The sequence below is a fragment of the Coenobita brevimanus genome, chromosome 27 (genome assembly GCF_032717465.1).
Source record: "Coenobita brevimanus isolate Jiangsu-jjx chromosome 27, ASM3271746v2, whole genome shotgun sequence".
Classification (NCBI taxonomy): domain Eukaryota; kingdom Metazoa; phylum Arthropoda; class Malacostraca; order Decapoda; family Coenobitidae; genus Coenobita; species Coenobita brevimanus.
The window spans coordinates 6,246,479-6,262,516 of NC_136980.1; the positions used below are offsets into that span (position 1 = coordinate 6,246,479).

General features: G+C 41.2%; 1 protein-coding gene across 1 annotated transcript in view; it reads right to left on the reverse strand.

Annotated features, from left to right (window-relative positions):
• Positions 1-5,539: 5,539 nt before the first annotated feature.
• Positions 5,540-16,038, reverse strand: part of RhoBTB (Rho-related BTB domain containing) — a 61,118-nt gene continuing 50,619 nt past the window's right edge. Inside the window, exons 6-15 of the mRNA XM_080268286.1 lie at positions 15,109-15,266; positions 14,446-14,542; positions 13,972-14,066; positions 13,525-13,639; positions 11,693-11,998; positions 11,092-11,262; positions 8,491-8,730; positions 8,155-8,303; positions 6,846-7,004; positions 5,540-5,757 (exon numbers count right to left, since the gene is read on the reverse strand). Coding sequence (XP_080124412.1) covers positions 5,679-5,757; positions 6,846-7,004; positions 8,155-8,303; positions 8,491-8,730; positions 11,092-11,262; positions 11,693-11,998; positions 13,525-13,639; positions 13,972-14,066; positions 14,446-14,542; positions 15,109-15,266 — 1,569 coding nt within the window. The 3' untranslated portion in view covers positions 5,540-5,678. The remainder of the gene's footprint in view (positions 5,758-6,845; positions 7,005-8,154; positions 8,304-8,490; positions 8,731-11,091; positions 11,263-11,692; positions 11,999-13,524; positions 13,640-13,971; positions 14,067-14,445; positions 14,543-15,108; positions 15,267-16,038) is intronic.

Here is a 16,038-nt window from a genome sequence, read left to right on the forward strand (position 1 = left end):
ACCCCTTTAATCCAATGACATAATTTGTTGTAGTCTTGCTACCTCCAGACAATTTTATTCAGCTTTGGGGAGACCTCTTGTAGTGATGGGATAAGTGAAGACTACATCTAACCCCTTCAGTCTGAAAAGTCTCTACTGGGCTGAATGAAATTGTCTGAAGGTAGCAAGAACAAAATTACAAGTTATTTGATTGAAGGGGTTAACACTGGGCAACAGATCTTTCCATAGTGTGGTCATGGTTACAACTACCTTTCAGCGCAGAGGTAAAGGTATAGGGCAAACAGACCCTGGCTTACAAGTGTAGCCTACCTCAGCACTATATGCCTCACACCCAACCCTCTCACTCAATGAAGCTTGTCTCAGTGGCTAGTTTTTCAACCTCTACATGACACCAACACTGTAAAGCAAATCTGAAAATGTAAACTGTGTACAGTGAGAAAAGAGCCAGAAAAGGGACTGGATTCTGCATGACAAGGCTTCCCAGATTCGTCCCTTTGTGCCAGTTAACCTTGTCAGATAATTTAAAATTTTGTAAAGTTGTAAAAATTTAGTTGTCACACTTTTTGACACCCCTAACATGAACGAACAGAACCGTACTTAACGTGAACATCATCTTCTTGTGTCCAAAACTGACCCTTATTCTGAAGTGGAATTTAAAGTTGGTGCATCACACAAACATCAGAGAGGCATTACTGTGTGGCTGCAATGGTGAAAGTCTGAAACAAAGGTACATGAGGTCTCAGTGGTCAGGAGCAGAAAGAAAATTAACTACTCTCTTAGTTTCCCTTACCTCTTAAAACTACAGTACAGTACAGTAGTTTTTCTCTTTAAAGCAGCTAATTTTAAAGTTACTTTTCAGTTTCTTTACTTCTAATCCAGCAGCAGCCTTTTTAGAATATACTGCTCTTCACTTTATTTACTTTTAATCTGGCCATTTCCTGCAGTATTGTAGTAATTATTACTAAAATATAGGTAGCCTACCTTGATAGCCACAGAAAGCAGCTACTTCAGTTACTTGTATTTTTAGATATGTGTACTCCTGATAGCATTATTATCTAGCTCCAGTTACACTAACTGTATACAGTAATTGTTTTCACCTCAGATTAATAAAAGGGCATTTTCTCCATCCTGTCCATCAATGAGAACTCTGTTTTCCATGCACAAAATACTCGCAAGTTTAGTAAGTTTTTTATATCCTGAAGAAGATAACTTACTAGAAAACTATATGATTTGTAAAGCAGCCCAAATCTTAGAATATACAGTACTGTATTTATGAAACTTAGAGGTATTTTATTTATCAAATTAATAACCTACTGCAGCTGACCATACAATCTGTGGTGTGTGTCAGTACTCAGGATTGTAAGTTATAGCGTGTTACATATCCCCTTGTTAGATAAAATTTTTGTCGTGTGGGTTAAAACTACAGTAACTCTTTTATTGATATGATCACATTTATGTACTTGAGTCGTGCTAAACTACCCCTGGTGTTGATGCATGTAGGTGCTGGTTGCTACTTGTAAGTCCAGATAATGTAATTTTATATAGCCTGAAGTAAATATGTATCTGTCATGTGTAATAATGCAGGACTGTAATTAGCTGAGCTATTCAATTAATCACTAAGAATAATAAGGTGCCTGATAAGTGGAAACAAGCAAATGTAACTCTGATATTTAAAAAAGTCAACAAATCGCTGCCAGAAAAACTATCAACCAATAAGCTTAACTCCAGTGGTGTGCATGTTTTTGGAAACTGTTATCAGAGGTAAGTTTGTTAAGCACTTGGAAATTAATAATCTTTGAGATTTACAACACAGTTTTCAGAATAATCGCTCTTGCCTTACAAGGCTGTTGGATTTCTTCTATAGTATATTCAATATACAGTATATGATGAGACCAGATTCTTGACATTGTCTCAATTTTCAAAAAGCATTTAATTAAGTTCCCTTGTAATAGGGCCCGCACTGCCCATTGGCAAAGGGGGGGGATGCTCTGTTTGGCTCAGTGGTAACGTGGGCACACTTGAAGCGCGGGGTCCTGAGTCTGAATCTCAGCCAGGACAGTGTGATTAATTTGTTAAGTTTCATTTTAGTCATTACATTAGTGGGAGCGATGTGGGATGTGAGGCGAGGCTTTGTTGTCAATTTGATGTTTACACCCCATAAAAGACTACTTCAGAAACTGAATGCACCTGAGTTCAGAGGCAATGTGCTCAGATGGATTGATAACTGGCTTACAGGACATAAACAGAGTCGTAATGAACGGTAAAGAATCAGACTGGAAACTTGTTACTGGTGATGCCACAGGGGCCAGTATTGGATCCTATTCTGTTTTTAATATACATAAATGATGTAGACAAGGGGTTAATTTGTAAAATATCCAAATTTGCTGATGATACTAAAGTTGAAAAAGGCGCAGACACATCTTGACAGAGGCAGGCAGTTCAGTGACCGCAGTCAACTGTTTAATTGCGTCCAAACCTGGCTGATGGACATTAATATTAGTTAATGCAAGGTGCTAAACATTGGAATTAGAAATGATAAAGCCAGTTTCAATATGAACAGTATTCAACCAGGTAATGTCAGTAATGAAAAAGACGCAGGAATTATAGCAACAAATAATCTTAAACCAAGCAAACGTTGTACGGAAGAAAGCCAACAAACTAATCGGATTCATTGGTAGAACATTCGATTATATCTCAGAAAATATAATCCTCACCTTGTTTCTCTATTATGCCCACATTTAGAGTATTGCATCCAGTTCTGGTTGCCTTATTACAAAAAAAGAAACTTGGGAGAGTACAACGAAGGATGAAAAAGATGATACCTAGATAAAGAAAAGAACCATACACGGAGCATTCAGAAACCCTAAATCTCTTTACCTTAACTAAGTGCAGGTTATAAGGAGATGTAATTCAAGTACAATATTCATAATATTCAAACGACGTGATATATGGCTATTAATAAGTATTTCACAGTTGATTGCGCAAAGTACACTTGAGGTAATGGGCATCAGTATATCGGCAAGCAGTTTCAGTTACACGAAGCTAAGCATTTCTTCTTTACTAAAATTGTAAATAATATGGAACAAACTACCCTCCGATGCAGTAAACTGTGATACAGTACTGACCTTAAAAAACTGCCTGGATAAGTATCTGTTATCTAACCCCCAGCTAAGTATGTTTATTCCTGAATAATAAATTTCTATAGTAAATATTATATATTTTTTTCCTAGAGCATAGAAGATACAACTGCAAAATAACACTGATAATAGTGTTGCTTTAATGTTACTTTTTGTTTTCAGGTAGATATTGTAGAATAAGATTTCCTTTCCCTCTTTCCTATGAATTTTTCTGAGGTGCATGGTGGTCCTTCTCACTCTTTCATGCTGGCTTTGGCTGGAGGGTTTGGTGGGTGGGGGGAGGGAGCCTTCCTGCTTTTCTACTATATTATTTTGTCTTCAACTGACAGAATAATTATAATTTCCCTATACCAAACAGCCACAAAAGGGCCAACAGGTATGTTGCTGTTTGCTTTCCCTTGTACTCCTTTGTACTGAACTGATAATATCACTCGCACCATTTTGCTACATCAGAGGACCTAAGTGTTGAGCATTAAATGGTTTACACAATCCGAACTGATCATATGGAAAGACACACTGAACCACAGTACCATGCCTGCTTAAGCAGGGTACTGTACAGTGTTCATTGTGGCCTGGCCACCCATCAGTAAAACAGAGCAGCTAGGATCCAGAAATAGGAGTAGATTACAAAAAAGTAGGAGAACTACTTCCAAGCAGGAAAACTACTGTATTAACTATCAGTAGTATTCAGTGAGATGAATAATTTTGGCATGGCTGACTGCGGGACACACATGCACATGGCTAATGCCATGCTTTGACATTGATAATGTAAACCACCCTTAACCCTTTCAGAACTTGAGACATTTAACTATGTTAATATGACTATTCACAGACTATTTTATTTACTGTAGCTTAGGAGTGCCTTTCCTTCTTCTATGGGTTAAAAACAGCCCCCACAAACCCTCTCAGGACACAAGAGATGGTAACTTCTTTACCAGGCATCTTTCTGATTACCAACAGGTGATTTTCATAAGCATATAACTTTCTGTCTCTGAGGGTTAAGAGTGAAGATGGGAAGATGTTGGGAGACAAGATAGGGTGAAGAAACAAGGATGTTGTGGGGAAGCACACTGCTCTCACCTCATTTAGGCTACCTCATACTAAACCATGTCAGTTCCTCATCGGTCATTACAAAATCAGTAGTACTAATATGCAGGCAAAATCCCATGGCTACCCTCGCTGTTTAGAGACTGATAAACCATGATCAGATTCACAGACTAAACTGTGATTGATTCCTGTCATAACTAGGATATATTTTTGCTAGAACAGTGGGCAAGGAAGGATTCTGTGCTCTCCATTCTTTAACTTCGCTACAAAAACATACTGTATATAGGCCTAATTGTTTTCTGCAGGAAGCATAAGATAGGGGAAGAGAGTGCATTACTTTTCTTGTATCCATGGCAAAAAACATACATTATATAATTTGCAGGAAGAGTAAGAGGTAGAGAACAACTGTATTCTTCACTACTCATCCTTCGTGCAGAAACATAATTATCATCATTATAATCCAATCCCATTTTCCCCTATATCAAGAGGAACATAAGAGCTTGCAGAAACAAATCACATCTATGATGGGGAGCTGATCATGTTTGTGGATCCAAGCACTAAAGTTTTAAAGGCAGTGACACATAAATGCATGCTTGCTGTACACGTTAACACATCGTTTAATATAGTGCGTCGTAACAGCCAGTGATGCAGAATAAGCCCTCTGTATGAGGGGAGGGATTATGTTTCTTATACACTTCACTGTGATAATGTCTTCTTTGTTTTATTCTCACTACCCTCACAGTACTTTTATTCAACTGTGGAAGGATCTTGGTTACTGAAGGGGTTATTGAAAGCTATTTTTGACCTGCAAAATTGATGCTGGTGAAGGACACTTTTATGTGGTGGCACCAATATAACCAGGTGGCTTAACTGCCTGGTTAAGTCCCTCAGCCAGCTACTGCACTTCCCTATCTCCAAAAAGGAGGATGGTGAGCTGCATTAAAAAGGCAGCTCAAGAGTGCAGTCCACTGGGTTCACACAGATGAAACTGGTGCAACAACTACCACTACTGCAACTTCCAGTGTGAGGGCATGTTGCCCTAAATTGAATAATCTAAGCATAGCAAGAAAAAGACATAACCACATTGAAGAAGTTATTGGAAGAACTTGTGGGATTAATGGAAGCAAGTCTCCCTAAGAAGGCTTACTTCAACATGACTGGCCAAAAACCAAGGGTAAAAAGTGCACGCAAGAATGGAAGTGAGGTGTGTGTGTGTGTGTGTGTGTGTGTTCACAAATGTCTGAAATTTGTTTAAGGCTTGCTAGCATTGATCAATTATATGGTGTGTTTATGGTGTGGGGTGGAGGGCAGCTAGTGCTGGGTTTGATATGTTTAGTGTCAAAATGTCTGTAGAAGGTGTGAGCTAGTGGAGGATCATTGTCATATACTGTGTCTGCTGGTGATGCTGGTCAAATATCAGGTGTATGTGCGTGTGTGTGTTGGATGGTGGGTGGCTAGTGGCGGGCGGTGGCGGTTCTGAGTCAGTCCCGCGAGTCACTTCCCAGATCCAGCTGCCGCCCACTTTCTGGCCCAGGTGAGAGAAGCTCGCAGCGCACTAAGGCTGCCCCAGCTCCTTCAACAAAAATTAATAACTGGATTTCACAAACAAGACAAACAACAAAGCAAAGAAGCATGACAGTTAGTATGAAAATGATAATGCTTCAGTGAAAGAAGGTATGAAAAATACAAACGGAAAAGCAAAGAGCATGACGGTTAGTATGAAAAAATAATGCTTCTTTGAAAGAAAAAGTAGTATGAAAAAAAAAATGACAAGAAAAAAAAATTGCTTCAGTGAAAGAGAGTCTGAAAATTAATGCTTCAGTGAAACAAGTTATGAAAAACGGTTGATGTGAAAAATATATATATAAAAATGTAGATGCTATTTTTTTTTTGTGCACTTGTGACTGTACATAAAATATGCAACACAATAGCTAATAAAAAATATACCATGGTGCATTGTCTACAACTCTTCTGACGGAACTTCTTTCTCTACAAGAAAATCCTTTATCAACTAATAGAAAACCAGACTAATTATTTAGTCTCATACCTGTACTGACAGTTGGTGTGGTCAGAGGTACAGTAACACCGTAAGTCTTGAGGTAAAAAATGTTGACATCAAGATTTATAAATGGCAAGAAAATGATCACAGTATTAAATTGTCTTTGTGTCTGGCATTCAGATCCCTTCATCACAGTTACATCTTACTGTATTTTACTCTTGCTACTAATCATTCATTTTACAGTTTAGGTGAGACATCTGTTAGTGAACAGCTTTGAAATAGTTTCCATCAGCTTGTTCACTACAAGGATGCCTTTTGGGTATCATTCTTGTTAACACCAGACTTTATTCAGCTTAGGAGATACTACTTAACAGCAAAAGGTGGAAACAATGTCTTGAACTCCAAACATGATGATGTCATGCCAATTTTAACCCTATGTCTACCAAATTATTTTTTTCATGTTGCAGTAAACTCCATTTATACTTAACCTTTCTATTGCCAGATGCTTTCACTTCACCAGAGTAAAGGGATCAAGAGCTTTACCCAAAAGTCTCTGACCACACCAAGTGATTTTTAAAAACTGCAAGGCTGGGTAAAACAGACACCACCATACCAAACCTCTGGCTAGTGAAGGGAACCAAAAAAACAGAGGTTGTAATTACATTGTGCGATAGTTCTGTTTCTCTGCGTTCCTGCGGCTCTTGGAGGTGAAGCAGAGGCAGCCGGCTGTGTTGCGGGAGCGCTTCAGTGGCTTGATGGGATTCTCCTCACGCTGGCGCTCCATCAGGCAACGCTCGTAGTAGTCATAGTCCTTCAGGTACCTGTGGAAAGATGGAGGTTTGTTGTGTTGTTGTTGTTGATGATGATTATGATGAAGTGGTTCTCCTCACACTGGCACTCCATCAAACAACACTCGTTGTAGCCAGAGTCCTTTCAAGTACCTGCAAGAAGATGGAGGTCTGTTGTGTTGGTGATGATGACAGTAGTGGTGGTGATGACAGTAATGGTAATGGGGGTGGAGGTGATGGTGCTCTCCTCATGCTGCTATTCCATTAGACAGTGCTGGTACAGTACTAATATTAATCCTTCTGGTACCTGAAGAGATGAAGGTTTGTTGTTTTACTGATGATGATGATGGTGCTCTTCTCTCACTGATGCTCATAATATTTGTGGCCTTTCAAATACAGGTGTTCCTTCTCTAACGTGGGCATTTGCTTCCGCATCGACCTCACGTTAGGCAATATCGCATTACAGGGACTCTTCAAAACCCCTATTTCCTTCCGTACCCCTGTCCAAAGTCCACTTTTTCCCCCTTTGTGGTGCAAAATTTTTTATACCCCCCAATTTAAACCTACTAAAAGCATTAATATGTATAAAAAAATACATTAGGTCAATACAGAACTTTTTTATTTATTGTACTATACTTTATGTGAGAAGAGCAGACACACATCACCGGAGATGGGGTAGAGGGGGAGAACACACACTAAAATCCACCATGTCACAGCCCGCCCGGTTTAAATTTCCGCATGATGCTAACAGTGCCCGTGTTAGAATGTTTATTTCCTTCCGCAAAACTGTGCCGCATTAGAGCAATATCGCGCAACAGCAAACCGCGTTAGGGGAGGAACACCTGTGTTCGTGGAGAGATGAAGATTTCTTTGTACTTGAGAGAATGGAGAATGAGAAACTGGCTGGACGAGTTTATATGAATAAGGTGGAGGGCAAGGGGAAGACTTAGTATGAGGTGGTGAGATGGGTTGGAGAGGTACTGTACATGAATGAGAGTGGTATGGTTTGAGGAAGGGCAGCCTGATGGCAGAGGAGAGGTTAACCTGGAGGTGATATGTTTGTACCCCCATTCCCCATAGAGGATTATGTTGTGTCAATGTTAACTGATAGATAGATGATAAACAACAAAGGATGTGAGAGATAGATAGAAAATAAACAATAGAGAGAGTCTGACAGACTAACCATACTGGTGGCCATCGGTGTCTGTTGAGGTAGGCCTGGTTCTCTGGGTGGAGCGCTCTCAATTGTTTGGTGTGTTTGTGGCAGACGTGGTTGTAGTTGGTGGCCAGGCACGTCAGGCACCACTCCACCAGCTGCTCTGCATTGTGCATCTATGGGTGGGGAGGCATGTGAAAATAATGTGATGAAGCAGTCTCTTACCATACTTATAAGTTTTTTACATATAATTTTCTTTTTTATATTGCTGTGAGATATAGGTGTGTGTTTGAAGTAGATGAGAGTCATGTTATGGTTCAGTACCTCCTAGGGCTTCAATGAAAGAGGTAGACAAATACTGACCTGCAGGGGTTCAAGGAGATAGATACAGTCCTCACTGACATCACCCCCTGCCTGAATAACTCGCTGGAAGAGGTCAATCATCTCTATCTCCACGAGGGAGATGAGGCGGGGGAGGCAGAGTCTGTTGGCCAGCTCCACCACAGGTAGACACTCTCGCACTTTTAGGGTCGGCACCGTGTCTGTGTACAGGTACTGCAGCAGGATGTGGAACGTTCGCACCTTCACACCAGGAAATGTTATCTGTCAAGGAATAATTATTTGTATTACTTGTGCCAGTCCAGTAACTACAGTAAACTCCCAATTATCCATCATCACAATATCTGGTGCAGCTGTCTTGGCACTATTAAAGCATGATCTGGTGATTTTTATGCAACATCCGGCTCTGAAACAGGACTTAAACAGCGATCCAATTCAATATCCGGCATTAAGGGGTCTCAACTGACTCATAAGCAGTAGCCAACCGGCACCAAGGGAAATCCTGAAACTTGAGAGCCAGTGAAAAATGCCCGCTACACACCAGCCAATCAGAATCCATCATGGGCGTGGCTTATCTGGCACGCCAAGAATACCGCTGCGCTCTCATTCTCACCCGTGAATGTTGTATAGTCAAGACGTGTCTGTGCGTTCCCATTCTTCTGTCAATGTGGTCGCCAAACCCTGAGGCATCCTATGTTCAAGCTACTGTACTGTATTGTACTGCAAAGCTAATGGCCTGTTAGTGCTCATGTTCTAGTGCTCTGTTGTGATTGTTAAACTACCCCTGTGCTGTACTGTTTACAAGTGCACGAACCCCCCAGTGCTGTTCCTCCCTATTGATGCCAACGCTTGGTTAGTACAGTCACTACTCGTTTTACGATGGGGTTACATCAGGTCATACCTTATCGTATACCGATTTTATCGTAAATCGGGAGATTGGAACACATTATAAAAGGAGGGTTACGTCAACTCAACTTCCCAAAGTCACCTAACCAGGACTGAACCATAAATGACAACCCAACTTTATTCCTTCCTGTGTTGGTCCAAGTCATTCCCCCCGAGGCTGGGGGACAGCCTGTGCTTACAGGCACTAGTGGTCAGCCTCTGAGTCAGACAGGAACAGGTTAGGGGGAGGGGAATCCAGCCCATACCTGCACCAACCTTAGCACTGGGGCTCATACCTGCACCAACCATAGCACTGGGGCCTACACTGGCATTAACCTTACCACTGGGCACACAAATCCACAGTACTGTAGTATGATGTTTGGCTGAGAGGTGACAATAACAGGGGGACACACATGAACAAGTTGAAAAGACAGGGCTTTGAAGGGGTGGTGGGACCTGAACCATAACAATGCGCTGCAGCCGGGGCTGCCATCTTCTCTGAGACAAGCAATGGTCACCTTGCATGTGCTTGGCGCTTTCCGATGGCAAAATCGTTATAGCGGGAAATTTATTGTAAATCGAATTTTGGGGTGGAACTTTTCTATTATCGTTGTAGCGAATTATCTTAAACCGAATCAACGTAAAATGAGTAGTGACTGTACGTACAATAGTACACTATGTATAGTGCTATATTTCTGTACTGTAGCAGTACTGTATCGTTTTTATATGATTAGTTTTCATCTTTTACTCATGGTGAAGTTTTTGGGATAGAAGGTTTAGGTGACAGAATCACAATATCCAGTTCAAAGCCGAATGTTGCACCAGATATGCAATATCCGGCACTTCACTGTAACTGGCGTAGGGCTTGGCTGAATTACAATGGATAATTGAGAGTTTACTGTATCATCATCATCATCATCCAATCCTATGTTGTCCTATGAGTATTATAGAAGCTCGGGGCTATGCAAATTGGTCCTGACATTTAAGATGAGAGCAACCAGCCTCATGCATCCCTGAGTGGCATTACATGAGCAATAAACCCCAACGACCCCTTGGATATAAACCCTCACCAGTTCAGTCCGATCAGAGCGCCGTAATTGCCCACTAAACCACCAGGCGCCAAAATTTGGTTATATGGTTACCACCCAGCGTAGGAAATGGTTTCCTTGTGTACAGGAAACCATTTGGCTTGTCACTCAGTGTAGTTTACTGTAATAACAGTAAAATAATCTTTCATTACATCGACTACAGTTGTGGTAGTCTTCTTTGTCGCTGTGTTGTCATTATCATCAAATTATCAAACTTTCAGAGAGAAGGAGTTTCCTTCTGCTTAATAAAACTGTTTGATGGTGGTCAGAATAAATAACTAACTGGATATATGCCTATAATCCAAAGAATTAAGCTGCCACATGATAATAAAAACAATAATAACAATGATAATAATACTAATAACAGTAGCAGCCGTGGCTCAGTGTGTTAGAGCGCTCCGTTCTGTCCGAAGGGTCGGAGGATCGAATCCACCCAAGGGTCATTGGTAGACATCAGGAAGGGCATCCGGTCATAAAATGCTAAACGCTCCAGTCCAAAAGTCCCCTACCCAGGGGCAACGCCTTAGCCCTTCAGGGATACCAGGCGTACAACCAAATTATTATTATATTTTTATATATCTAAGACCTTCTGCCCAGGTGGCACCATCACTAAATCAGTTAGGCTACTGTACCAAATTAACTCTAAACTTACCACTTTGGCACTGCTCTCTCTGAAGTCTCCTGAGAACATAGCGTGCATCATGTCACAGCGCGCCATGAGCAACGGTCGGTGGACAGCCGCTGTACCATCCTCAAGTTGGAACAGAACATCAGAGAACAGCCCTCCCTCCAGACACACCTCCTTCACACGACCGCACAACATCTGTGCAAATTATGGTGATTAAGTACTCGCATATTACTGCTTTTAGCAATTCCAAAGACATTTCTGAAGCAAAGTCTGGAGACTCAGACATGCATAATTACTCACTGGCATCAGACAGTGAGTATAAGCTATGAAGTTTGCTACTATGGTAAAAAAACAAGTACCGGTAGCTTCTAAAAACCCATGCATCATAACCCCCTTCAAGGCATAAGTGCGTTAAGCCAGGCTGTCACAGTGCCTAACACTAAAGGACAGGAGACCAAATTACATCTGTGGTGGCATTTACATAACCAAAAGACTTCCAGCCAGCTCTGGAAGGTTTGAACTGTCACTGAACTATGTGCAATAAGCTGCAAAAAGAAAAACTTCTGAGCCATGTTAAGATGAAAGAACTTTAGATATACGAAAAAGGCCATCCACTGGTGCTCACTTGCAGGTACTGTTGTGAGAGATCATTGTTTAGAAACTCCTCCTTCTTCATAAGGTTGGCTGCATACTGTTGAAGTTCTGGCAACTCTAGGAACTCAGCCGCCTGTTTAAGCTCACTGAGGTCAACGGCAGGGAGGTGACAGTCACGGCAGAATATCGTGCCAGTGTAGAGGAAGTGCACAGCCACGCGTAATACCAGCCCGCTCACCAGCTTGCTCAATGTTACAACTGTCTGGATCGGCACCCACGCACCACTCTGCCTCGGACTGCGCTCACACCCACTTGACTCACTACACCGATCATCCCACTGCAGCAACAGTAATAAATGACAGATGTAAACAGTAAACATTTGTAGATATAATAAATAATAAACAAGTTAACAATAATAGCAGTAAACACCTCCAACCTTGCTACTGTGATTATCCTAATGCAGTGGTAGTAAATAACACCATCATTATCAGGATCTCTTTATCCAACCCAAAGATAAGGTTCAGAAAACAAGAAAAAAGGAGGGAAAACTCACCACCAGCAAGCTTGATGAATTGTACCACACTCATCCACTCGCCATTCAGGTCACTGGAATCCTGACTTTATCTCATAGGCATAACCGTCTTATTTCAGCTCACAAACCACAATGCATCATCACCATCATCATCATCATCATCATTGTCACAACCTCTTTTTCCAGTATAAAGATTGGGTGAGGCAGGGTCCAGAAAACAAGTAAAGAGGAAACACAACAACAGAAGAACTAATGAGCTACATTCCCAATGAAATGGGCCACACACTTACTCTCCATTCAAGACCCTGGAATCTTTACTCTGCCATACAGGCATGACAACCCACAGATGCAGGGTGACATGAGAGAGATTTGAGTAACTTCAGGAGGTAAAAATCAACATGAATGTAACTCTCAACTGTTGTGGAGTTAAAGTTACTGATGATCTTATGACAGTGTCTGGCTTTCCTCATGATTAACTCATAATGTCATCAGTAACTGTAACTCTGTAACAGCTAAGAACTGACCCCATGTTGATATCTATCTATCTATATGTGTGTGTGTGTGTGTGTGTGTGTGTGTGTGTGAGGTGAGGGCGCTACCCTAACTATCCACTTGCTCGTTGTTGTGCTGCTCTCGGGTGAATGTCCTTTCCTCTCTTCCTTCCTTCTTCTTCTGTCTCTTAACTTCGTTCTTTCCTCTTCCTTCTGTCTATGGGTGATTCTACACTTAGTGACAAGCCAAATGATTTCCTGTACAGCAGGAAAGCATTTACTACACTGGGTGGTAACCGTATAACCGACTTGTAGCACCTGGTGGTGTAGTGGGCAATTAGGGCACTGCAGTCAGATTGAGCCTGTGTAGGTTTATATCCAAGGGGTGGTTGGGATTTACTGCTCACGTAGTGCCACTCATGGATGAGTGGGGCTGGTCACTCTCATCTTAAATATCAGGACTGACTTGCCTAGCCCCAGGCTCCTGTGCACTCATTCCCATTATTAACCACAGAATAACCTCTTGAAATTCATAAAAACATCTCATGGGACACCCTGTATTTTTGTGGCATTATCTTTATAGTTGACACAGCAATGGTGTTAGTTCAGTGGCCCATATTCTCATGGATTAAGAAAGCTCCCTAACACTTTTTCCTAAGTGATTTATTTTGCTTTTACACCTTACTGTCCTCTTATGTGTTATAGAAATCCTTCAAACATGGCCGTATTCTGCGTATATCATGTACAAAAGGATATTAACTTGCCATATTCAAAAGAAATGGCTTTAGTAGAGGTGCTAGGGAGCCTCCTTACCAGCAAGAATATGGAGCAGTTCCTCACCTGTTCTATACTAATGGCTTGGAAGGCTGGGTGGTGTAGTTCCCTGTGGATTCCTGGCCGCTGCTCCTGAGTCAACGTCTGCATGCTTGACCGCCTCTTCACTGCCTCACGAATTCTGTTGTTAAAACAAAGCGGTTTTATTTTCCTGCACTGATTATGCATTACATTGCATCATTATCATCATCATCATCGTTATCATTAATATCATCGTGAGTTTTACCCATTTCCATTTCTAAGGAATGACTGTTGTATTATGTACCTCACTCTATCTTTGGGTGGAAGAAAAGACCAGGATTGTGATGATGATGACAACTTTGTACCATTAAAAAAAAAAAAAAAAAAAAAAGAATCATCATCATAAGCCTTATTCCCATGTGGAAAATATGGTGTAAGCTATGCAGAAAAGAGCAACAGTCAAAACTACGGCATATACAATACATTACTTGCCTGACTGGTCGCGGCTGATTGTGGTCGCTACCCAGGAGACATTCTGTGTCGGAGTTGAAGTTCCCCAGCGTAGTGTCACCAAATGTACCACTCAGCTGTAAAACAGACACAAACATTAGCAGCAGAGTAAACAGTAACATCAACTCTACAATAGGAGGTGCCGATTCAAAGTCTATGCCTCTGACTGAGTATCTGATATGATCTAAACATTAACTGGAGAATAAAAAACAAATCGCTCAACTTGTGCAAGGAACACACACATCTCTTGTAAGTGACCAGAAACAATAATGGAATCTTTCAATTTACTTTTCTTTGACCATTAAAATTCTGTAGTGATTCACTGCACATAAATATACAGTATACTGTACCATACTATATGCAAAAATACTGTATGTAAAAAACAATGCTATACCATGGTGACAATGAAAAGGGAGACTTCTAATGATGATAATGACAATCATAAAAATGACCTACCATGCTAGAGTCAGAGCTTCGTCTGGTTGCAGCACAGTCTGAGAGATCCGTCATGAGCAGCTTGTGGAAGGCAGTTGATGCGGCAGCCACCAAGAACCTACAGTGAAGAAAACAATTGCTTGGTGTTTGCACATTAATTCAATCCCTTCAGTATAATGATTTTTTATTTTTTTTTCTTAAATATAAGTTCAAATATTTTTTAAATATATGCACACCTGCAAATCTGTACCATGAAACTGCACACTCAGCGGGTTGATGTATAATTCTGGCTTATAATTCTGGATGAGGAAGTCTGAGGTGGAAGATGATGCAGTGTCCAGTGTAAACTTGCCATGGGCTGTGAGGGGCAGGTTCAGTAGGATGTTATAGGCTAGTATAATATATGGTTGAACAGAAAAGGATGGTACACGGCAGGAAGAGGGTTTGGTACGGTGGTAAAAAATGGGACAGTGCTAGGTGAGTGGGGAAGTTGAATGTGTGAGAGTGAGAAGGTTGTAATAATACAAAGCATATAATCATCCATCTGTACAGCTAAGTAGTCTAAGGTAGAATATGATGGTGGAGGACCCTGTTGGATGTACCTTTATGTGTAAATGATGGTACTGGTGTAGAGTAGGGTGGTATAGAGTAGCATGCAACAATACAAGACCCTACTGGACATACCTATGGGTGTGGACGATGGTGGGGGCAGAAGAGCCTCCTGCCACCAGCACAAGGTCAGTGAGAGCAGCACAGGTCAACAAGCAGTGCAGGTCCTCACGCATGCTGCTCACAACTGGCGACGGCTCCTGCACCTTGGGTTTGGGCGGGCAGAAAGGCACCTGAAAAAGATTTTTTTTTTTTTTTTCCCTCAATTCATTCACTGCTGTTGTCATACATTTATTTTGATCACAAAAGCCCTTATTAATCACAGCCATTGCCAATTTCATGACCTTTTTTCCCATCCAAGGCTGAGGCGAGTTTGGATCCAGAAAGAAGGAAAAAGTATGGAATTTATTCGCTTCAAGGAAACTTATGGCTGTCAAAAAGTCATAACTTATCTTGCAAACATACTGTACCGGTTTTACATTAACTGCAATAAAACAGAACAAGGCTACATGTACCGTATTCTGAATGGGTGACATATCCAGTACATGCAGGTAACAAAGCTAATAATAAAAATTGGTACAGTACAGTCACTATTTTCACACCTAATTGGTACTGCAATTGCGGCGCGAAAGTTAAACTCGCGAAATTCGTGCGTATACTTTACACGTTATAAGTGGTAATTGGTTCCGGGGTCAGCCACCTCATTCCCCCTTAGCTACCCATTAATGACACAATACCCCTACTGTAAATTACATACAGTTAATCAGACATATAATATATAACTGAACAAAGAATTTACTAACATTGACACTTACGCTGAACTGCTTGATGGGGCTTGAAGATGAGTTCCAAGGCTGAAAGCAGTGGTTAGTTACCACCTGCCCCTTCACTGCTCCCCGCCACCACTGTTGAGTCCCCCACACCACCACTTCCCAATGCTTCAACATCAAAGCCCTCAAAATCCAGTGGGAGCTCATCAAGCTCCCCAATGTCGTCAATGTCCTC